Source organism: Phyllostomus hastatus, unplaced genomic scaffold (assembly GCF_019186645.2).
Source record: "Phyllostomus hastatus isolate PE091 unplaced genomic scaffold, TTU_PhHast_1.1 phas_contig_495, whole genome shotgun sequence".
NCBI lineage: Eukaryota > Metazoa > Chordata > Mammalia > Chiroptera > Phyllostomidae > Phyllostomus > Phyllostomus hastatus.
In genome coordinates this window covers 8,102,155-8,124,697 of record NW_025333895.1, presented here as the reverse complement: position 1 = coordinate 8,124,697, position 22,543 = coordinate 8,102,155, and the positions used below count along the sequence as shown (strand labels likewise).

Below are 22,543 nucleotides of genomic sequence, written 5' to 3'. Positions count from 1 at the left end.
CTGAGGGCCTGCAGTCACTGGGCAGGCACGCAGCCCTGGGCAGGGCCGCCCAGTCGTCCCTGACGAGCGTGGGGTGCTGAGCCCAAGAATCTGCCTGCAGGCAGGTATCTTTCTGTGCGGGCACACACCCACCTGGCCGGCTGGCTCCGAGGCCCCAACCCCGGTGCAATCTGCCGGGCACGGGCGCCGGGCGGGCCGCTGGGGCGCAGACCACCCCACCCACGACACAGCCAGGTCTTCCGGGCAGCTGTGCTGCCCACCCCCCCGCCCCCCCGGTACCTGGGCCATGGCCCTGCAGAGGAGACGCCAGGCCTGGGAGGGGAGCTCCTGGCCGTCCCCTCCACACCTGCTGTGCCGGGCAGCCCCCCTGCCAGTCCCTCAGCCGGTTTCTGTGCACGAGGGGTGGGGTGAGGCAGGCAGCAGCCCACCCCTGGCCTGCAAGCTTCTGCTGGTCCCCAGCCCTCCCTGGCCTGGGAGGCCCCAGTCCCCGCAGCACCGCCCTCTGGCCCCGCTCCCACACCCTCAGCCCCCGACTCCCGGCGCCCTCCTCTGGCACCTCCGGCGCCCCGATTCTTGCGCTCCCACCCCTGCGCCCCCATCCCCACCACCCCGCGGTGAAGGCGAGTACCCGCCACGTTGCGCGCCCGCCGCCGCCGCCGCCGCCTTTGTTCCAGGCAGCCCACCTCCCGGGCCGCCCGGTCCCCGCTGCTCGCCGCCCGCGCGCGCGCTGTCCGCCGTCCGCCGACCGCCGACCGCCCAGCCCACCTGGAGTAGAGGCGCCGGGCCGGGCCGGGCAGCTCGTCGGCGGCGGGCGGGGCCGGGCCGGCCATGGGCCGGGGTCTCCGAGGGCCGGGTGCACGCTCCTCGCTCGCAGTGCCCAGCGCCTGCCACCGGTCCCCAGTCCGCCGTTCGCGCTCCTCCGTCCACTGTCCGCCCGCCTGGCCCGCCGGCGGAGGCGCCGAGGAAGTGATGTGCGCGGGGCGCCGCCCCTCCCGCCTTGGCCGTGATGTCACCGGTCCCTCCTCTCTCCAGGCGTTGGGGGAGGGGCGGGGAGAGGAAGCCCGCGGGGGACGGCCGGCGTGAGGGGCGGGGCCCGATGCGGCGGGTCGGAGGGCTGGAGTGAGCCCCTACCTCCGCCCCGGCTCCCCGACCCAGCCCCTGCGGGATCCAGGCCCCGAGGCCTGGCGTGGACATTGCCGCTGGGCCCTGCTGGCCTCCCCACCCCCTTCCTTCCACCCCCCACGTGGGGCTCCGTGAAAGCCCCCTGCCTTTGTCCGGCAGGCGCCCCGCCTCGGTGGTCCTCCGCCCCCTCCCCGGGCCCAGCCCCCGCATGAGTCACCCCGGCTCACACTGGCAGTGGGGTGCAGCCTTGGGGAGCCCGTCTGCCTAGTTCGGAGAGACCTCCCAGGGCCAGGGTGCAGGGGCTGGTCACAGATGCGCGTTCTGCCCCCCCGTGGGAGGGAATTCACAGGTCTGGGAGGAGCGGCTGAGGGGTCAGGAGTGTGTGTGGCCTGACCCTGGAAGTTGTGGGTAGCCACAGCCCCTGTCCCCCCTTTTCTCACCACGGAGACCTTCGGCTGCTGCGTGGCCCTCTTCACCCAGGCCTCATCTGTGGGGGGACTTGGAAGGATGCAGGTAGTGCAGCCAGCTGAGCCCACCCGGCGCGGTCCGGCCGGCGTCCCAGCACCGGGCCACCTCCTCCTCTGAACACCTAGAGCCCGAGTGGGAGAAGAGGCCTCCCATCCACCCGCCCAGGCTCTGCCCCGCTCCAGGGCATCTCTCCACGCGGCACGGGGGGCAGGGCCAGCTCCGGGGTGCCGGGGGTGGGGGACCCCCAGCAGGCCCTCGGGGCACACGCCGGTCTCACCTTCTCACCTTCTGGTTCGGTCCTGCCCCCTCCTCAGTCCAGACCCTCCCCGCGCGGCCAGGAGACTCCGAACCCCGGAGAGGCGCTGCGACGGAGGAGCAGGACTGGGACGTGTCCAGCCGCGGGAAGGGGCCACTTTCCCCGGGGCGCTGCAGCCCCTCCCCGGAGCGCTGCCCTCGGTCAGAACAAGGACTCCGAGGCCTCCCAGCCAGACTCCAGGCAGCGCGCAGCCCGCAGGACTCTGGCTTTGGACCGAAAATAAACGCCGGGTGACAAAGGGCCTGCTGGCCCGGCCTCTGCTTCTCCTGCGGCCGAGAGGCGGCTTGCAACCGGACCGTCTGCGCCTGGAGCTGGCAGCCCGCCGGCCCGCGAGCCCTCCCCCCACGACCGCAGCAGCCCGGCAAGGCCTTTCTCCTGGCCTTGGCCGCCGGCTGGCCCCTGCAGGGTGGGCGGTGCAGTGCTGGCGGCGGGAGGGGGAGGCTCCGGCCCGCAGCAGCCCCCAGCCTGCTTCCTGGGGCGCCCCCTGAGCCGCATCACTGGCAAGGCCAGGCTGCCCTGGCCTCAGCGTCCCCCGGAAGCCGTCAGTGTGGGCCTCCGCGTGCACATGCGTGTGGCCGGGTGCCTGGTGCCATGAAGGCCCTTGTGACAAACATGGCGTGATGGCAGAGTGAGGGACAGCTGGGTGGCCGAGAGCGGGTCTTCTTTCTCCCTGCCTTGAAGTGGGGAGACCTGGCCCCTGGGGGCCCTGGCCCAGAAGAGTCTCAGGCTCATACCAGAGCTTCCCCGGGGACCCCGAACCTTGGGGGTGCCGTGCCGTGAGCGGGCCCCAGACTCTGGCTCTGAGTCAGGCCGAGCAGGGCTGAGGGCCACCCCCCCCGACCCTGCACTGGGTGACCCCACACAAACTGCCTTCCCTCTCGGAGCCGCGCTTCTGTCCCCCATGAACAGGTTCCGCGGCCCTGTGCCACAGGGGCAGCGGGGCATCGCGGGGTCCGGACAGAGACGGTCACCGAGCCGGCACGCAGGAAGAGCTCGGGGTGCCAGCTCCTCGGGCCGCACCGCCTGTGCACAGGGGCCCGGGCCTGCTGGCCGGGTGGGGGGCACCCACCCCACAGCCCAGAGAGGGGCCTTCTCCTGCCCAGAGACCCGACTCTCTCCCAGCAGCGGGACCCACAGAGGGAGGTGGGACAGGGGCAGGGGCAGGGGACAGGCCCAGCATGCATGGGCCACGTGGCCACCCAGCCTTCCGTCCATGGAGAGCAGGGGCCCCTGGGAGACGGGTCTGGGGGACGGGCAACTCCTGGGGGGCAGCATCCCGTCCTGACTCTGCCTCCCACTGGTGCCAGACCCGCCTGGCCCCCCACTTACCCTGCTCACCCTCCCCCAACGCTCCTACCTTCCCCCAGCCCCGGGACGCACAGCCTGTGCGCCCGTGGGCGCCTCATTGCAGCCTTCCTTGTACGTTCCCGAGGTGCTGCGTGCCCCAGGCGGAGCAGAGGGCTCCGGGGGGCTGCCAGCACCCCTTCCGTCCCCTCCCGGAGGGGCCTCAGCCCCACGGGAGCATCAGAGGGAAGAAACTCGGTCTCCCACCCCGCCCATCCCTCCAGGCCCAGATGCGAGCAGGGAGCCGCCTGGATGGTCCCGGAGGCACCCCCTCCCCCCGCCATGCGCCCACCAGCTGCAGTTGGAGTGCTAAGGGCCCGCGTCAGCACAGCCAAGACCCTGCCCTTGGGACTCATCAGCCGTGACAGCCCTACCTGCGGGGACCTGCCACGTGCCTGCACCGTCACCGAGTGCTCACTGGCATCCGGCCTGGTCGGCACACCCCTCTCGTGCGGGCTGGGCCTCAGGGCAGCTGAGGTCAGACCCTGGTTTCCTGACCGGTCCCTTCTGGGACCTGTCCTCAGCCAGCCCTGGTGGGAGGTGCCAGTGGACAGTTGCATGGCTCTTGCTGCTCGCCCGGGTACAGGGCGGCCTGGGCTCCCAGAGGCGGTGGACACTCAAGGCCACCGTGGGCCTGGGACGAGGGCCAGGCCAAGGGAAGGTGGCCGGGCTCCCAGGGACCATCTCAGGGACGAAGAACTGGCCCACGGCTTCGGCGGGACCTGCGAACTCCGTGGCCCTCCAGGCGTCTGCCAGGGCCCGGGTAGATGGGGGTGCCCCACGGTGGCGTGGCAGCTCCCAGCCACCGCCTCCCCAGACCCTGCCTTCCTCCTGTGGCCACCTGCGGGGGGACCCCCCAGCAGGGCTGCTCCCCCAGGGCCAGTGGGGGGCTGGGACGTCCAACCTGGGGGCTGCCTGGGGGGTCCTGGCCCACCTCTGCTGTAAATCCCCAACCGGGGAGGGAGGAGGTAGACGGGGAGGGTGGGGGAGGGCGGGAAAGAGACACAAATGGGAGAGCTTAGGGGCAAAGAGACTGTCCGGCTTCCCACCGCCCCAATCAGCTCGTCGCCCTGAGAGAGAGCTGCTTCTTCTGTGCGGTCTGGGGAGCACGTGTCCCAATGCCACGAGGCCACCACGGCGTCACCCACAGCCACTTCCTCACCTTGGGGGCCTCCCAGCCCCCGGAGAGCAGGGGCCGCCGGGGTCCACAGGGGCACGCAGCCGGGAGCCAGAAGGGAACGGCCCGGCCACACGCGGGGCCTGAGCGCCTCGCCGGGCGATGACACGCACACGCCCCGGAAATAGCTGGAGGCTGCGTGCGGCCAGACTCCACCCGTGTCATCGAGGGCCACCTGGCCGCGCCGCATTCCTCTGCTCTTGCTTGCAGCTGGCAGCCGTGTCAGCCTGTGTGTGGCCCCGGGGCCTGTGGGGAGGAAGCGAGGCACACGACATAGGCGGTGCTCCCGTGCCTCACGTGACCCACACCCCCTCCCCGTCCTGTCCGTGCCCCTCTCCCTCCCTCCCCGGCCCGGCAGGCTGCGGCACTGGTAGTGCTGGGGAGCGGCAGAGACGAAGAGGGAGGGAGGGAAAGACGGACAGACAGACAGACCGTGCGAGAGAGGGAGAGACACAGACAGAGCCAGCGAGCTGGTGCGGCCTGGCTCTGGCTCTGCTGCTCACCAGCCGGCCCGGCCCCCCGCTGCCCAGCTCCCTTCTCCAGCCAAGGCCAGGCAGGGGGTCTCCCCGGGAAGCCCCTGGCGAGGGCCTGCAGCAGCGCCTGCACTCCGCCGGGGCCACTGTCGCCGAGAAACCTGCACCTGTGCTGACCCCTCCAGCCGGCGGCAGACTCCTGCCTGGCCGGAGCCCTGGGTCGGGGCGGGGACCTCCAGACACAGGCCCGTGTGGGGGCTGGGACGCGTCTGCCCTGCTGGTGCAGGCGCCCCACGTGGCAGCAGCATCAGAGGGGGCCCAGGTGCCCTGGGGCCACCGGGCTGAGGGACCGGAGCTGGCCTGCCGGCTGGGCACCTGGGCCCTGGAACAGGGCATCCTCCCCTGGTCCCCTCCCCACCCCAGCTGCACTCCCTCTGGCCTTGGCCCCCGAACCTCACCTTGGCCCCCGGGTGCTCACCGACCCGCCACCTGCGAGCCTGGGGTGTGGTTGCAGGGCCTGGAAGACGCCTAGAAGGTCCCTGTGGGATCCGCTCACCAGCACCCACCCCCCCCACCCCCATGCCCGGCCCCGTGTGGAGGAGGCAGGACCCTAACACCCTACCCTCCCCCAGACACTGTCACTCCCAACCATGGCCTCGGGCAGCCGGGTAGGCTGGCGGGGACAGGAGCCAGCCTCTCGTGAGGGGCTAGGGCTACAGGGGGGCAGGACGGTGGTGGGAGAACGGAGGGGGTGCTCGGGCCCGTGTGGCCATTTCACTGTGAGGATGTGGCTAGGGAGGGCAGCGGGCGAGGGGCCGTGCTCCGGCTTGGAGGGCGTGGGACCCGGGAGCACGGCAGGACCTGTGCAGACTGCTACACCCCGCACCAGCAAGCCCCTGCCCTGGGCCAGCATGCCCCTCACACCCGCATACCCCGCACCCGCACCAGGCCAGCACGGCTCACGCCTGAGCTTGCTGTGGACAGGGGCTACTCTAGCCGCCAGGGTGGGTGTGAGGCCTGAGGCAGGCATGTGGCAGCTGGGAGCCCTCTCAGTGGGGTGTCTGTGCAATGTCCATCTGTCTGTCCAGCAGCCACGAAACGGAAAAGGACGCAGGAGAGTGGGTCCTTTCCCCGCGGCCGGCCCCCATCCCACCCTCACCCTCTCATGGGTGTCTTCCCGGAGCCCCTGCCTAGCAGTTCCCAGCTCAGGCTGCTGTCGGTTGCCACGGAAACCCCCATCCTCCGCAGGGGCCCCCTCTCCTACAAGCTGCCCGTGCCCCGCCCCCAGGGCCCCAGAGCAGGCGGGGCTGAGTGTCGTGTGCTGGTGGGGGCCCAGCCGGCCAGGCGGTCCGTGTCCTGGGCTGGTTCTTCACAGCGGCTCTGGGACAGGGAGAGCCAGTCCCTAATTTCTGAACCGTCGGATCAGTCCGGCGCATGGTTTTCAGGCTCCGTGTGGGTTCGGGGTCCCCGTGTCCAGCCCTAATCTGGGGCGATGCCCGAGGTGCACAGGGCAGTGGCCGGAGGTGGGTAGCACCCTGCCTGTGGCAAGGCGGGCGTCCTCAGGAGGCCCTGGGGAGCCCCCCTTGGAAAGCCCCCGATCCTAATGATTTGATCTGTGGGCTGGACACACTCCCCTGCAACCCCCAAATCTCCCAGGGCGCGGGGGCAGGGGGTTAGGGGAGCACTCACACCTCCCAGAGGAGGCCTGTTCCCCCCCCCACCCCAGGGCAGAGCGGCTGACAGGGGAAGCTGCAGGAAGGAGGGAGAGAGGGGCAGGACCTCCTGCCCCCCACCCAGGCTCCCCACCCACCCAGCCCACCCAGCCCGGGGACCCAAACCTCCAGGGCCCCTCCCCCTCCCTGCAGGACTGGTCAAAACTCGGGGCCAGGCAGATTCAGAACTTGGGGAAAGGACCCCAACGAGCTGGTGAAAACGCCCCCTAGCGACCCGCTGTGTCAGGAGGGGCTGGGGCCGGGGTGGGCTGGGGTGGGTGTGAGCCTGATTGGAAGGTGAAGCAGGTGGCTGGGGTACTTGTCTCCCTCCCGGCTTCTAGGTGGGGGACATGCCCACCACCTGCATGTCCTCGTGGTCCCCGAGGGAGCCTGGTTAAACAGACGGCGCCGCGGAAGTTCCCGTGGACGGACGAGGAGGGCGGGAGAGGAGACAGACGCCCCTCGTTCTGGAGGCGGGAGAGCTGGAACTGGGTTCGCGGGCCCCGGGGTGCAGGGTGCAGAGAGGTCAGATCAGGCCAGCCCTCGGGCACCACGGAGGTCAGGGCGCTGGATCTGGGTGTCTCGGTCCAGAGGTCGCTGCCGGAGCCCCGCGCACAGCTGGAGGTCTCGCCTGAGCTCGGGGCGCCCTGCACCCCCAGTGCCCAGGCCCCCAGCCCCTCCCCCTGCTGCTGTGGGGGCCTCCATGGGAGGGTGGGCGGGCTCACCGGGCCTGCCAGCTGTGGGGGTTGCCCCCCTCCGGAGCCTCCGGCCCAGGGACACAGCCGCCCCAACCTTGAACTTGCTTGGAGAGCCCGGCTCTGGCCCGAGACCAGGCGACTCCGAGTCTCTGCCCAAACCCGCATTCCTGAACACCAAGAACAGTTTCTTGGCAAAAAAGTATGTTTCTAGAGGTTTACTTAGGGGGGAGGGACACAGTTCTGGGGGAAGGGCAGCAGAGGCCGGAGAGGACCCCCATCCCCCGAGCACCCCAGGGTGAGGGTTGGCTCCCAGGGTGCGGCAGAGGGAGGGCGCCCCCTGCCGGCATCGTCCCCACATTTCCCGAAGCCGTGCTGGGAGGACCGTGGGTTTTCATCAGGCTGCCTGCACCCCTGATCCCCAGTTTCTAGGGGCAGCACACCCTCCCCTGCACACGGCCCGCACCCCCGTATAACAGCCAGGAAGGCACGCAGACCCCGAGCCTGGCACCCACGACCCCCCTGTGCTCCTGCCGGGGCGCCACGCCAACTCCAAGGACTGGGGGCGCTTTGCCGGTTCTGAGGTGGGTGTAGCTGGACCCCTGAGGTGCTGCGCCGTCTCCTCCAACCTCTGGCCTCCTGGCCCTCGGTGCTGTCTCGAGGCCCAAGGGTGACCCGTCCCAGCTGACCGTCCCACGCAGTTTTTCAGAAGCACCAGGGTGGACCCATCCACCTTCAGGCCCCCTCGGCTCCTGGCCAGCAGAGACTTGGGTGGCCTCTGGGGGCTCCCTGAGGAGAGGGGGGAGCCGGGAAGGTGGGCTGGAAGGGGCCAGCAGGCCAGGCCAGCCACCAGACCCGGGGGCAGGGCTCTGAACCATAGCCGAGAGCTGCCCTGCCCTGCCCCCACCCCTTTCCCCTCAAGCTGGGACCTGCCCCCTCCCCCAGTGCCCTGGGCCCCAGAGGGGAGGCCTGCCCCCTGGGTGTGCCGCACCCTCCGCCGGCCTCTGCGGCTGGCTATACGCAGCCCGGAGGAGCAGCCCCACGGGAAGGACGCCTGGGTTTCTCTGGCAACCCTGGGGCGGGGCGGGCCTCCTCCTAGCCTCCTGCTGGGCCTCCCGGGGACCCGCAAGGCCGGGCCCAGGGCTCCCGGGCTCTGCTCGCAGCTGGCCTTTGGGCCACGGCTGCTGGCTGGTGCCCTTCCGCAGACAGGGACACCTGGAGCCTTCCCGCTGGTGAGTGCGGGGCGGCCCGCCCCAGGCCCCTGGTGGGGGGTGGGGAGGGAGACGCCAGCCAGCAGCTGGGAGGGGTGAGGACACTGCAGGTCAGGCTGGTGGTGTAGCCTTCCTGTCTTCCTCGGACTTGGCTGCGTGCAGACTGGCCGCCCTTCCTCCATCGTGGTTCCCTGGGGAGGGGTCTTCCCGTCTGGGGCTCCCCTCTGAGGGCTTGGGACCCCTGGGGGTCAACGCCAGGCCCTCCCCGCTGGGCTGCCGTGCTGTGGGCTCAGGTCCCATTATAGGCGGCACTGCATTGTCAGCTAATGAACTCTGCCACGGTTTCCCCATCTGTGAAATGGGGGTAAACGCTGTCCCAGGCCCCAAGGGAGCTGAGGCTGACGGCTCACATGTGGTCTCGGCCGGCGGGCCCGTGGCCGACAACGGCCCGGCTCCCACTCTCCTTGGGCAGAGGGCCCGGGCCCCGGGCTGTCCTGTCCTCCCGGAAGGTTCCCGCTGCCTGTGAGTTCCAGGCTGAGGCAGGGGGCAGGAAGGGACCTTCAGCCGTGCCCCCCAAGAGCCAGGGCCCCTGGAGACTGCTGTGAGCCCTTGGGAACGGTTTTGGTCCCCAGGGCAGGGGTGTCTGTCCCCACAGGTTCCTTCCCCGGGTCGCTGGGGTCCGAGGCGGTGTCCCTGCTCTGTGCCCGTCAGCTGGGGGGGGGGTGCCGAGGGCAGGTCTCTGCTCTGTGTGGTGTGACCGTGGGCCAGGTGACAGCTCCTCCCCTCGAGCACTGCCGTGAGGAGCCTCGGGCCGCCCACGTTGCCCGGGGAGCATGCTGGGTGCAGGGCCCGGCCCCTGCTGCCGCTGGCTCAAACTGCACCTGCACCCCAAACTGCAGCTGGCTCTAGGCATTGTTCTGCGCGGGCGGGTGCTGGGAGCAGGCCCGGGGTGGGGGTACAGGGCCAGAGAACCAGGAGGGGGCAGGGCCTGGGCCTGGGCCTGGGGGGAGCCGGCCTGGGGCGTGGCGCTCCCTGCCAACCTCTCTGCCGCCAGGTCTGGGAGTCTGTCCCACGCAGAAAGGGCCCGGGGCTTCTTTGGGCCACTGTATGCAGTTCCCACCGGCTTAGCAGAGGGGGCTGCCGCGGCTGGGCCGAGAGTCTGGGGGTGCGGGCGCCCCTGCCTCCGACGCGGAGCCCCCGCCCTGGGCCCTGCCCTCTGTCCTCGGCTCTCTCTCTGCCCCTCGCCCCTCGGTGGCGCTTCCATCCGGCGCCCCCAACCGCGTCCCCCACCCAGCCTCCAACCGTCTCCCAAGTCGCTGGCTGTGCTGTCTGTCACCTGGCTCCCGCCCTGGCGTCTGCCACCTCCGTGTGGCCCCGAGTCCCCTTGGGGCCCGGCCAGCGTCGAGGAGTCAGCCCGCCTCCCTGGGAGCACCTGGCGGAGGCGCTGAGGCCGGCGGGGTGGGGGAGGGGAGATGCCACCCTGACCAGACCCCCCCCACGAAGGCTGTTGGCAGCCCCCCACCCCCCGCCTGCCCCGCTTGCCCCGCTCTGGGGACCCTGGTGTGCTCGTGTGCACGTGCGTGTGCGTGTGCGTGCGTGTGCGCTCCTGCACGTCAGAGGGGCGGTGTGTACCCTCGTGCAGCAGGGTCTGACGTGCCCAGGGGCTCGGCCACCGGCAGGTCGTCCCCCCCGATGGGGACCAGGCGCGGCTCAGCCCCCAGAGAGCTTCCATTCGGCCCCTTGGCCCCTGTGCCCCACCCCCCCGGCCCCTGCTGCCGGGTGGCTTCTGGGCACGGCCTGTTGCAAGGCCAGTTTGGGGGCCGCTGCGTCCCCAGGGCTGGGTGTGAGTGGGTGGTGGTTGGGCGCCATGCCACCGCCCGGGGCCCTGTGGTCTCTGGCCCCCGGGGGAGCGGGCGTGGCAGGCCTTTCTCCTCCGCGGTCTGCGGACTGCCCCCTCCCCGAGCCTGCCCGGGCCTGCTCAGACCTGCCTCTCGAGGGTGAGGCGGCGACAGGCAAACAGGGTGGCTAATCAGAGCAGAGCGCTGCCAGCTTCCAACGGGAAGTCCGCCCCGCCCGCCATCGGGCCCGGGGCTCCGCTCCTCACGGGGCAGCCAGCACGTGCGGGCCCCCCCCACCCCCGGGGCGAGGGCAGAGCCGCTGCCCGGGGGAGGGACCACTTGCGGGTGCTGTGCGGTGCCCCGTGCTTGGCGGCGGGTGGGGTCGGCAGTCTGGGCTGCAGTGGCTGGGTGAGGACAAAGGCGCCGGCTTTTCTGGTCTGCGTTTGTGTCCTGTGTCTCTGACCCTCCAAAGAACGCCCCCCACGGTGGGGGCTGAAGTTCTGCGCACCAGCCCGGAGAGCGCAGCGGCTCCTGAGGGCCGAGTAGCCTGCCCCGGGCGCCAGCGGGCGCGCGGTGTGTCCAGGAGTCAGGCCTCTCCGCCACACTCCGCTGCGGAGTGCCAGGGGGCAGAGGGAGGGCTGCCCCGTGGGCTCTTCCAGCTGAGGAGCCCCCCCCTGTGACTCTCCCAGTCCGGGGTGGTTCAGCCTGGCCCTGGGGACCCGCCAGGGCCACCAGCTCCCGCTGCCTGGCTTCGGACCCTGCTGGGACCCTGGAGTGGGGACAGTGGCCAAGCCTGGGGACTGGAGCTGGACTGGACACCCCCAGGAGCATCGGCCACGCCAGGCCACCCCCGCCCCCAGCGGCCCCTGGTCCCCGTGTGGGGGACAGACAATGGGAGGGCGCCAGGCCCACTCACACCTCTGTGGGTGGGGGAGGAACTTCCTCAGCGAGTGTCAACCTCAGAAACCTCCAGACCTGTAAGAATTTTTGTGAATTTATTTCACCCAAACGGATGGCAATTGCCGGGAAGTGACACCTCAGCGGGCGCAGGAAACGGGCTGCAGAGTTGGCGGTTTTGCACCTTATTCTGTACGTTAACGGTCAGAGGAAGAGCCGCAGGGGCTCACGTGACCCTGGCCGGTGCTGGACGAGGGAGGCGGGAAAGGCCGAGGGGGCCTCTGGGGCTGGATGAAGTCGTGCGTCTTCCACACGGGGGGGGCGGAGCCGACGGTCAACCACAAGCACGCGGACCCTAAGGTGAGGGGTCGTGGGCCCCCTCCCCTTGGGACGTGGCTGCCCCCAGGGACCTGCCCTTCATTTCAGACCGTCCCGCGTGGCTCCTTCGGTCTCCGAGGGTGTAAAGCCGCCACGCAGGCCGCCCCTGAGCTGGTCAAGTTGGTTTGTGGCCCCTCTTTGTCCACGAGACAGTGGCATCGGGGTGGGCGGCCGGTGGGGTCCGCATGGGGCTGGGGCTTGGTGAGCAGCGCTGCAACCTGCAGGGGGCGCTCCTCTACCCCAGCTGTGGCCTCCGCTGTGTGGCCCGCCCTGGGCCTTGTCCTGTGGGACCCGTGGGCGAGGGGGAGGGTGCAGCCCAGCTCAGAGACAGCAGCACCCCAGCAGGTGCGAGAGCCCGCGCAGGGCAGGGTGGCTGCGGCCAGAGCAGCCGGGGGCTGGACGTCCGCAGAGGTCTCGGCGGGGCGAGGGAGGTTCCGAGGCCTCCGGGAGGCGCGTGCCCTCCGGACCTGGGGCCGCGTCTGGGAGCCTCGCCGTGAGGCTGCTGGGGGGCGGCAGGGACGGGACCCACCTCGGTCCCTGCCGAACTTCCCGCCAGTGGGAAGGAAGAGCACCAGGCCCTGCGTCTGGAGGGGCCGCCCCACCACGGCCTCCCCGAGCGACTGCCCTCTGCCCTTTCAGGAGCAGGCCCAGGGGGACTCTGACGTGGGGGCTGGAGGGTCGGGGCGGGGCGGTGGCCCTTCAGGACAGGGGTCAGGCCTCTGCCCGGTGGGATGGCGCTGGCTGGGCTTGTGCGCTTGGCAAGGCTACTGAGGGTTTCTGCCTGGGTGTGGGGGGGCTCTGGGAACCCAAGGGGGGCGAGCAGTCTTTGCCTGTCCCCTCAGCTGTCCAGTCTTTGAGGGCGGGGGACACCTCGGTCCCTCCCTTACGGTGTCCCTCGCTCCCAGGAACCCAGCGCGTCGCAGGGACATGCCTGTGCCCACAGCTCTGCTGGAGGGCGGCTTGCCCAACCCCGGGACAGGGCCTGCCTGGAGGCGGGGTGCCAGCCTCCCCCCACCAGCCCGCCCCACAGGCAGGACAGGGGTCCGAGCCTCACAGGCTAACTCCAGCCTCCTGCCCCAGGCCCCTGGACCACACCTAGTGACCGAGGCAGATGAGCTGCGTCCGCAGCCAGCACCCCCTACTGCCGGCAGTACTTGGGCTGCCCCCCGGGCCGGGCCAGGAGCGCCCCCTGCTGGGGCGGCTCCATCCGGGACGTCACTCCGGGGGGCTGCAGTGGAGCAGGGCCGCCCACGAGTTTCTGTGCGACGTTTGTGTCACAGGGCACCGACCCGGGGTGGCAGCGGGGAGCCCGGCCCCCTCTCCCTGCTTGGGCTGCAGACTCCTCTTTCTCTGGGGCTGCTCCCCTCAGGAAGGGGGGCCTTCAGGGCAATTAATTCCTAATGAGAGCTCCTGACCCCCTCGGCCACTCCGTGACTGCTCCCTGCCTGGTCACCAGCTCAGGGGTGACCAGGGGCCCGCAATCACCAGGGGGCGCCGAGGAGAGGTCTTGGGTCACCCATGGTTGCATTGTGGCTGGGGCGGGGCCGGGACTTGAACCAGCTGTCCTCCTGGGGGCCCCGCTGACCACAGAGCCTTGGGCCTCCCCCCAGCGCTGCCCTGCCAGGGTCCCCAGAAAAGTGACGGGGAGGCTGCTGGAGGCAGCCCGAGCAGGCCTGGGGTCCTGGTGCTAGGGCAGCTCTGGCTGCTTTCTCTGTGAGCAGAAGGGGCCCCGCGCACCTGCCGGCCAGGGAGAGCTGAGGGGCCACGCCCTTCCCCACCCGCTGCCCCCGACCAGCCCCAGGCAGCCGGACGGCGGCGGGGGCTCCCGGAGAGGCGGCTGCTGTTTCTGTGCTGGAGTCGGGGCCTGAGCCCTCGGGCCCCCTTTGGGCGGCCAAGCCTCTGGGCCTCTGGTGGGCCCCTTTCTCCTGCGCCTGACCGGAGCCGCGAGCCCGGCCCCAGCCCTGGCCGCTCCCTGACCACACGCAGCAGCCCCGGGAGGACTGGGGGGGTGGGGGGCGCTGCCTGGCGCCCCAGCGGGGGCTCACAGGGCCGGTTGCTGAGTGACACGGGGTTATTGTGCTGTCACGGGCCACCTGGAATTCTCTCCCGCCCCTCCGAGAGGCAGCTTGTTAGGAAGCCCCCCAGGCAGTTACCAGCCCAGGGCCTGGCAGCCCACCGCGCCCGCCCCGTTCCATGACCATCCTTACGCTTTCCACTGTGGGCGGGGCGCCGGGACCGGCCGGCAGCCCAGCGGGGCGGCGGCCAGGCCACCTGGAGCAGGAATGGACGCCGGCAGCTGGCCCTGAGGCTGCCCCGTGAACGCGGCCGTGTCCATCTGCCTGGGTGCGATGGCCCAGCCTCACCCCAGAGACAGCCGGGGGTGCTGCCGCCTCTGCCCCGGGGCCCCCGGGGGACTGGCGGACATGAGGGCTGGCACCAGGCCCAGGTAGCGTCCGCACCCACCTAGGTGCGCGTCGCCGCGCCCGGCACGGCCTCCCCCGGAGGGTGGTTGCGTCACCGTGAGGGGCGAGGACCTGGGGCCAGAGTGCCCCTGCCCTGGGCCTCTGCCCCCAGCCTCAGTTTCCCTGCCTTCAGGCCAGGCTGCTCCTGGTGCCTGACAGAAGGGTTGAGGTCAGGGTTTTTTCTGGAGAGAGGGTGCCGCGGGACTGCCGTGCACGGGGGCATTTTCCTGGCCCCCCACACCCTTCTCAGCCCACGTGCAGGGGCCCAGGGAAGAGCTCGGGAGCAGCAGGGTCCCTGGACGACGGAGGGCGCGCTGTGCGATGTGCCACCCTGTCTGCGTCTCCCCGCAGGGCAGACGGGCCGCGGTCCTCTGCAGCCAAGAAGGGCCTGGCGGCGGCCCTGAGGAGGCCCGGGCCCTGTGAGCAGCCAGGCGCCCCGAGGGGCGCTCCCTTCGTGGCCTGGTCCGACCACCTCGAGAGGCCGGGTGCCCTGGGGAAGGCCGGCTGCTACCCGCTGTGGACAGCAGGCAAGGAGGGCAAGGATGGGGACAGCTCGGTGTCATCGGGCCGTCTCTCTGGCTCCTCCGGGGGCCACGAGTCGTGTGCCCCTCCGCACGGGCTCTGGACGGAGAGGCCCCCGCAGGTGCTGGGGTGCCCGCGGCTGCACAGGGACAGCAGCCCGCGGCTGGAGCAGCTGAGGGACAAGATCCGGGCCCAGGTTCGGTGGCAGGGCAGCTGCGCCTCCCTGGGCACCTCGATGCCCTCCAGCGCCTCACACCTCCACAAGGCCTCCATGCCGGCCCCCCGGCAGAAGGTCCAGAAGCTGAAGAAGGCCCCTGCGGCCCCGGCCTACCCAGGTCAGTGGCAGATTTTCCTGGGGGCGGGGGGGGGGCGGGAGAGCTGCGCTGGGAGCCTGGGGGGACCCACCCGGGGGCAACGCAACGCGTCCTCTGGGCCCAGAGTCTGCAGCCTTGCGGCGGGGGCTCTGGGTGGGGCTGGCTGATGGGTATCGCGGTCAGGTACGTGGGGACGCACGCCAGGGACCCCTGGGCCAGCTTGCAGGGGATTCCGGAGGGCCTCGAAGACACAGGGTGCGTGCCCCACACCTTGGCCTGGGGTTCAGAGGCGAGGGAGAGGGTGGGAATTCAGAGAACCCTCCAAGCACAGTGCCCCCCGTTGGGCGGACGGGAGGGGTGTGGCCCTGGGACCCTCTCACTGGGCAGGCGCGCCACTCTTTATAGGAGGCAGGGGGATTTTTCTGTTAAAATCACTTTTAAGGTAATATCTTTGTTTAAAACAACTGTAAAATACACATAACACAGGCTGTCCCCACCCCGGCTCGGGGCACACACGGCTCAGTGGCAGCAGGGACAGTCCCACCGCTATGCAGCCGCCGCCGCCACCGTCCTCTCCAGGACGGTCCGTCTTCCCACACGGACGCCCGGTCCCCGTGAAACCCCACTCCCACCCCTCCCCCCGCCCAGGCCCCCACCTCCTACTGTGACTCTGCCTCCCCTAGGTCCTTACAGGAGTAGAGTCCCACAGGATTTGTCCTTTCTCGTGGGTCCGGGTCTTGAGGTCCCTCCGGCCGGGAGGTGAGGGAGCTGAGGCCCGAGGCCGGACCTGGCTGCACCAGAGGCCCGAGAGCCCTTCCGGCCGGTCTCCTCCCCTGGGGAGACCTGGTGGGCCCCGCCCGCTCTCTCGCACTCACTGGCTTGCTGGCTGTCCCCTCCAGTCCACCACGGTGGGCCTTGGATGGCCTCTGCCCTCTCTGGGTCTCCATGCCCCCCTGACGGCCCAGCCAGGGGTGGACCCAGCCATGCAACGTCCCCTCCGACTCTGACTCTCACTCCTCGTCTCCCAGGGGGCCAGCTGCTCTGCCCTGGGTTCACCCAGGGGCCAAGTCGGTCACTTACTCACTCAGCAAACATGAGCTCCGAGACCTAGCCCCGAGTTGGGTGCAGATGAGACCGGAGGCTGTTCCTGTCCTCTGGGGCTCTGGGCCACCAGACACTTAGAGTCTGTGGAGAGTCAGGGAGGGTGTGGTGAGCCCAGCCCTGCCAGGGGGTGGCCCTGGCAGCCACGCCCGCCCCCTCAAGCCCTGGGCTCAGCCATGCACGCTGGCACGCAGGCCCAGGGAGCGGGCGGGACCGCTGTGGGACCCGGTCGGGGGCTCCTGCTCGTGCGTCACTGCTTACCTTCCCCGCTCCCCGCCTCTTCTCTCCCTGAAGTTCCACGGGAAAACCCCAAAAGCATGAAAAGTTGTTCTTGTAAAAGAGAGAAGCCCTCCGCATGGTGCGCCCGAAAGGCTGCCAAAGACAGGGGTGAGTCTGGTGCCTTCGGGGCCGGCAGGGCTCGGGGACCTGAGCCCGCGGTCTGGCCCCCTCGGCGGGGCGGGGGGCGCGTGGTTTCCCGTGCAGGGCGGCTGGCCGCCGGCACCTGTTCGACTGCCCAGCGTGTGGGGTGCAGGGGGCCTCTGGGGTCACCAGGGGTCGGGCTCGAGTTGGGGGGGCTCTGCCGTGCCTGGAGGACCTCGGGCGACCGTGGAGCCTGGCTGTGTGTGGGGGGCCGCCCTCGCAGGGAGCTGCCCCTTGTGACGAAGGGCGAGTCCACGAAGCCCCCTGTTCTGCCCCAGAGGCCCTTGGCCACGCTCTCACGCTCCTCACGCACGCTCACATGCGTCTGCCCGCCACACGCGTGGCAGTCAGGCGTGCCTGCTTTCTCCTCGCACGGCGTCGCGCAAGGCACTCCCGAGGGCCCGCCCCCTCGGGCGTCGGGAGGACCCGCTGCCGGGGTGGGCTCCCCGACCCACCTGGTTTGGGATTTGGAATTCCAGGTGGCAAACCCACCTGAGCGCTGGTGGGGGGGTGGGGGCTAGGCTTCGGGCTTCGGCAGGGCAGGTGCGTTTATCCGGCAGACGAGAGGTGATGGGGGGGCAGGCGGGGGCCCCCCACTCCCACGGCAGAGGGAGGGATGCGGGGAGACATGGAGAAGGTGCCGGGAGCCGTGCTGAAAACGCACGAAACACAACAGTGGTCCGCGTTGCCGTCTCCGCCGGCCCTCCGCTTCTCTGCGGCTTGTTTTATTCTGACGGCTCGCTTGAAAAATGACCTGCTTCGGGCCCGCCGCCGGGTCAAAGGGCGTGCCACGGGCCGCATTCATCATCGTCACGGCCGTGTCACCCCGGCGGCGCTGACCATTCGTCCCTGTCAGCGGCGCCGTCACAGCCGGACTAAGGAGGGATGAGCGTGGGTTCAGAGGTCGGAGCCGCGGGGCTGGGGGGAATTGGACGAATTAGAAATCTGCTGCAGTTAACAAAAAATTAAATCACAATAGTTATAAAATATTCATTCATCCGGCCAGGGGAAAATGAAGCCCGATATTTAATTTCGGGCGGCAGCACCTCGCTCTGCATTTTTTATCATAGATTAGGCCGGCCCCGGGACTCCGACGGGGGGCACCTGGGGACTCCATCCATTTCCGCAGATTAAAAATCCTCTCGTAAAAAAATTAATTGCCATTAAACTGCTCGGCAGAAGGGAAAAAATGTGCCCGTCAGGACCCATTTATTGACCCGGGCCCTCTGGCAGGCTAATGGGGAGGCTGAGTGCCCGGCACAGGGGGGGGGGGCCTGTGGGCGGGGGTGCTGCCCCGGCCTGGCCAGCGGCAGCCCCCTCCCCGCCCGGGGCGGCCCGGCCCGGTGCCCCCAGCGCAGGGAGCTTGCCCTTTCTCCTGCGGCCCAGCAGCAGCAGCAGCAGCAGGAGCCGGCCGGACGGCGCGGGGTCTCCGGGAGTCCCACCCCCTGGGCCCCCTCTGAGCCCAGATCTGGCCTGGGGGCCGTCCCAGCCTGTGACTCTGCCCCGAGCCGGCGGGGTCCCGACCCTCCCGGGCTCAGCTCCTGCAGTGGCTGCCTTTTTGCCCGTGTGGCTCTGTGGGCAGACGCTCACAGTTGAGGAAACCGAGGCGCAGAGAAGTGAAGTCGTTTGCCCAAGGAAGGCCCGAAGCGTGTCGTGGGCAGAGCCAGAATTTAAAGGCCAGGCCTGGGACTCCCGAGACCAAGCTCTGAGCCCCCAGGGTCCCCGGGGGCCCAGGGGTGCAGGGGGGTGGGGGCGGCAAGCGTGTCCCGGGGTGGGCCTGGCTGCCCAGCCTGCCCCAGAGAGGCATGGCTCAGGGAGGACTCAGCTCTCGGGGCCCGTGTTTCTGGAGGGATGTGGCTTTACAGGGGGCGTGGCTTCAGACACAGCAGGGCCTCGGGGTCCTGTTCCAGAGAGGGCATGGCCTGTGCGTGGCCTCAGGGGTCCCTCCTGGGGGCACAGCCCCTACGGCAATGGCCCCGTGTGGCCCTTCCTCTTCCGGAACCCCCCGCTTCGGGCCTGTGGCTGACGACTCCGGGTCTGGGCCATCAGGGGGCCAGGTCCAGGCCTGTGTCCGGTCGCCTGCCCCCGGGGTCAGTTCCCGGGTGGTCTTTGCTGTGAGGCCCCCTCGGGTGTTGGGAATGCCCCCCTTCGTGGCGGACGGGGCAGCTTTTGGCCTGGATGGTCTTCTTCTCCCTTGGTCTGCCCGGGCTGGGCCTGGGGGTGGGGCAGAGCATGTCTGTGCGTGCATGCCTGTGTCATGTGTGTCCACACATCTCCGCGTGCCTGCACATGTGTCCACGTGCATCTGTGCATCTGTCTGTGTGCATCTGTGTGTGCACGTGTCTCCATGTGCACACATGCCTGTGTCCTTGCATCTCTGGGTGGGTGTATGTGTGTGTTCGTGTGCACATCTGTGTGTGCTTGCTGTGTATCTGTGCATCTGTGTGTCTGCACATGTGTCCGCATGCATCTGTGTGCTTTGCACACATGTCTCTGTGAGTACATGTCTGTGCACCTCTGCATGCGTGTTTCTGTGCACACACGTGCATGTGTATTCATGTGCCTCTGGGTGTGTGTGCTTACATGTGTGTCCACATGTGCACGAGCATGTGCCTGTGGGTGTGTCTGTGCACATGTGTCCGTGTGGGTCCCGGCGTGCATGCATGTGTCTCTGTGCGTGTGTGTGCGTGTGCCAGGAAACGTTGGGCTCGGCACCGGCCTCCACGGGGCCTGGCGGGCGGCTGCGCGGCGATGGCGGGGCTGCTGTGGCACTCGGCACGAGTGACCAGGGTTGTCAAGCAGCGCCTGGTACGTGACGTGTATCCTGCGGCCGCACCCACTCAGGAAAGCATGCCCGCGCCGGGATGCCTTCTCGGTCCCCTCGTGCTGCCAGCCTGGCATCTCGGTGGGCCCCCCACCCCGACTGTCACCGAGCCTCGCCCCCCTACAAACAGATGCATCGCCTTCAGCTCCCTGCCGCCCACCAGCTGTGAGGTGGCCCTCCCCCGGCCTTGTGTGCGCTGGAGGCTTGCTGTCACCGGCTGGGGCCTGGGGGTGAGGCCTGGCCCCAGAGGGGCCCGGCCCCGAGGGACTCGCCCTGGTCCCCGTCCCGGGGCCACCCTCGGGCCCCAGCACCCACCGTGTGTGTGTTCTCTCCGCTCAAGAGTCCGAGCTGGTGGGCGCCCATGCCTGGAGGAAAGGACAAGCGCTGGCGCGGGGGCTGCTCGGGCCCCCGCCTGCCCTCCCCAGGCTCCGGAGCACGGCAGCCTCCGGGGAGACGGCCCACCCCGCCGAACCAGGTACCTGTGCCTCCGCCCGGCTCTGCTGGGGCCCTGGGGCTGGGGGCAGGCCCCACGCCTCGGGGGAAGGAGGCGGCACTGGGTGCCGGAGCGGCTGTCTGTCCCAGTGACCTGTCAGGCACCCTCTGAGCCCCCCACGGACAGGGGACTTGGGGAAACTGTTATGTTTAAAAGACTAAGGGCAGGATTTCCGTCCCCAAGAGGCCCCTTTGGGCCCTGGGAGGCGGGGCACAGCCGGCCAGGCTTTCCAGGCACAGGGAAGAAGGGGCTTCTCCAACGGACCCCAACACCCAGCCTGTGCTGTCCTCACCAGGCGCCCAGCAGAGCCTCGAGTCACCCCGATGGGGCACCTGCCCCCGGGGGCTTCTGATGAGTGCAGGGGCCACGAGGGGCTCCGTGGGGCATGGGGCCGGGGGGCCTCTGGTTGGGGGGCTGGCTCTGCTCCCCCGTGACTGCCTGTCTGTCTTCGCAGGGGACACCGAGAAGGCAGGAGCTGCCAAGAGCCACCCTGTCCGCCCCCGGACGCCCAGTCCAGCCGCTACGCGCAGGCACCCGCAGGTGCCTCCCAGCTCGCCCCTCCAGGCGCCCTGCAACCCAGCTGTGACCATCCAGTCGGCTCTGGCCATCCTTCAAGACCTGCGCCGGCAGATCCAGGCAGGGCTGGAGTTGGCCCGGGGCCACCAGCTCAGGCGAGGGTGTGAGCAGCGGCCGTCACCGTGGTGCCGGCAGGAGCCGGCGGGGAGGAGGCCCCGGGACCCCTGTGGGGCCCCAGACCCGCGGAGCTCCTTCTCCGAGAGTCCCTGGGTCCCCACAAGGGGGACGCCCTCCTCCTCAGAGAGGGCTGGGGGCGTGCCCGCCGGGCAGCGCTGGAGAACCTTGGCCCGGTGGGAGTCCTATCCGCAGAGGACCTGGTGGACGCCAGGACAGGACGCAGCTTTCCAGAGGCCTGGGAGTCCCCGAGAAAGGCTGGGCTGCTTCCCTCAGCGGCCCTGGAGCGCCTCGGCCGGGCGGAGGGCCTGGGCCACGCGAGATGGCTGGGAGGCCCCCGCCCGAGGGCCGCGGAGCCCCCTGGAAGGGCCAAGCCCTGCCTCCCAGCGGCCCTGGAGCGCCTCCCTCACAAAGTGGGCTGGCAGCCCGTGCAAGGGCGCCCCGCTGCCCCCCTCGGGAGCAAAGGAGGCATGGCTCGGGCCTGCCCAGAGCACCCTCCAGATGGCGCCCCGGAAGGACAGTGAGGCGCCGCCGCCGCCGCTGCCCTGCCCGAAGACCCGGGGGCTCCTGGGCCGCCCCTACAGCCCCGCCTCCTTGCGAGAGTTCATGCACCAGAAGGCGCTGGCGCGGCGGCAGCAGGCCCTGGAGGAGAAGGCCTCGGCCGTGCGGGCGCTGGAGCGGAGGAACCAGAGGCTGCAGGACGTGTACCGGAAGCAGAGGGAGGCCGTCCTGGGCAAGGCCGGCCCCGTCAAGGCCGGCCCCGTGGTCTCCCAGACCAACCCCAGCATCGTGACCTTCGTCCCACACGCGGCACAGTGCAGGGTGCGCACCGGGGACGGCCGGGGTGTCGGCCCGCTCAGCCACGGCCTCCGCTCTCCGGAGTCTCCAGGCGCCTGCCTGCCTCCCTGGGGGTGACGGGGCTCCAGAGGGACCCCGTTGCCTCCGTACCAGCCCCTAAAGAGGAGACCCCGGGGAGGCCGGGGCCAGCTCCGAGGCCGACAGTGTCCGGTCTTCCGGCCTGGGGAAGGGCTCTGACCGCACTCCCCACCCCGTTCCAGGACCAGGAGGCGCCCGGGAGCCTGGGGTCACCCGTTATGCAGTGGAGCAAGGTGACTTCCGGCATGGTGCTGGGGGACCAGGAGGCCCCGGGCAGGTGGGTGTGCAGGTGCGGGGCTGCCCTTCCTGGGCAGGGCTCCTGGGGCGGGGCGGCTCCCTGGGCCCTGAGCCACACAGAGCCGGCGAGTTCCTGGAGCTGAGAGTCACACCACGTAACAGCCACCATGACAAGGGACCGAGTCAGGGGCATCAAACGCCTTCACTGTGCAGCCCGGACCTCTGTCCAGTCCCAGAAGGTTTCGCGCGGGCCCACGGGCAGCCCTTCCCGGTTCCCCGCTGGCCGCCCTCAGGCGCTTTCTGCCCCCCTGGCTTCGTGGGCTCTGGACCGTTCCGACGTGGGACCCGACAGCCCGGGACCCCCGGGGCCTGGCTCGTCTCCACGAGCACGTTTTCCGGTTCGCCCGCACTGCGCCCGGTGTCGGGGCTCCCTTCCTTCTGAGGGCCGAGGGGCATTTCGCCATGGGGGGGGGGGCCCCACACCTGGCTCCCTGTCCCTCTGCCTGTGGGCGCTGGGGCTGCGCCCGCCTTTGGCTGCTGCGGGGAGCTCCGCCGTGAACGTGGCTGGGCAGTAGCTCTCGAGACCCAGCCGTCCGTTCTCTGTGGGGTGCCCGGGGGTGGGACTGCCAGCCCGTGTCTCCCCGAGTTCAGTCGAGGGGGAACGCCCCCCTGCCGCTCTCCACGGTGGCGGCCCCCTCTCCTGGCGCTGCCGACGTCTCTGCGTCCTCGCCCACTCTTCCCCGCGTCCACCGCGGCGGGCGGCGCAGCCCTGTGGCCGTCAGCTGGGATGTCCCCCAGCTCTCACTTGCGTTTCCCTGGTGACGGTGACGGAAGTACCTCGCCTCGTGCCCCTCGGCCGACTCCGTGTCTTTGCAGGGGGAAGCGGCCGAGGTCCTTTGCCTGGTTTGGGGTGGAGTTGTTCTTTAAAAAGAGTCTGGATCTCAGCCCCGAGCACAGACACGGTCTGAATTTT

General features: G+C 70.2%; 2 protein-coding genes across 7 annotated transcripts in view; one reads left to right on the top strand and one right to left on the bottom strand.

Moving 5' to 3' along the window:
- Positions 1-4,605, bottom strand: part of GPSM1 (G protein signaling modulator 1) — a 28,079-nt gene extending 23,474 nt beyond the window's left edge. For 2 of the 6 annotated variants that reach the window (XM_045846390.1, XM_045846389.1), the window contains exon 1: positions 766-958. In XM_045846390.1, coding sequence (XP_045702346.1) covers positions 766-830 — 65 coding nt within the window. In that variant the 5' untranslated portion in view covers positions 831-958. Of the gene's footprint in view, positions 1-628; positions 736-765; positions 959-1,867; positions 2,209-4,412 lie in introns of those variants that run through there. The other 4 variants (XM_045846394.1, XM_045846392.1, XM_045846391.1 and 1 more) reach the window with 4 other exon arrangements.
- The window catches only part of CCDC187 (coiled-coil domain containing 187), a 43,818-nt gene continuing 24,807 nt past the window's right edge, over positions 3,533-22,543 (top strand). The window contains exons 1-9 of the mRNA XM_045845918.1: positions 3,533-3,727; positions 7,787-7,891; positions 8,009-8,121; positions 11,551-11,613; positions 14,445-14,950; positions 16,325-16,417; positions 19,615-19,749; positions 20,222-21,279; positions 21,516-21,610. Coding sequence (XP_045701874.1) covers positions 3,533-3,727; positions 7,787-7,891; positions 8,009-8,121; positions 11,551-11,613; positions 14,445-14,950; positions 16,325-16,417; positions 19,615-19,749; positions 20,222-21,279; positions 21,516-21,610 — 2,363 coding nt within the window. The remainder of the gene's footprint in view (positions 3,728-7,786; positions 7,892-8,008; positions 8,122-11,550; positions 11,614-14,444; positions 14,951-16,324; positions 16,418-19,614; positions 19,750-20,221; positions 21,280-21,515; positions 21,611-22,543) is intronic.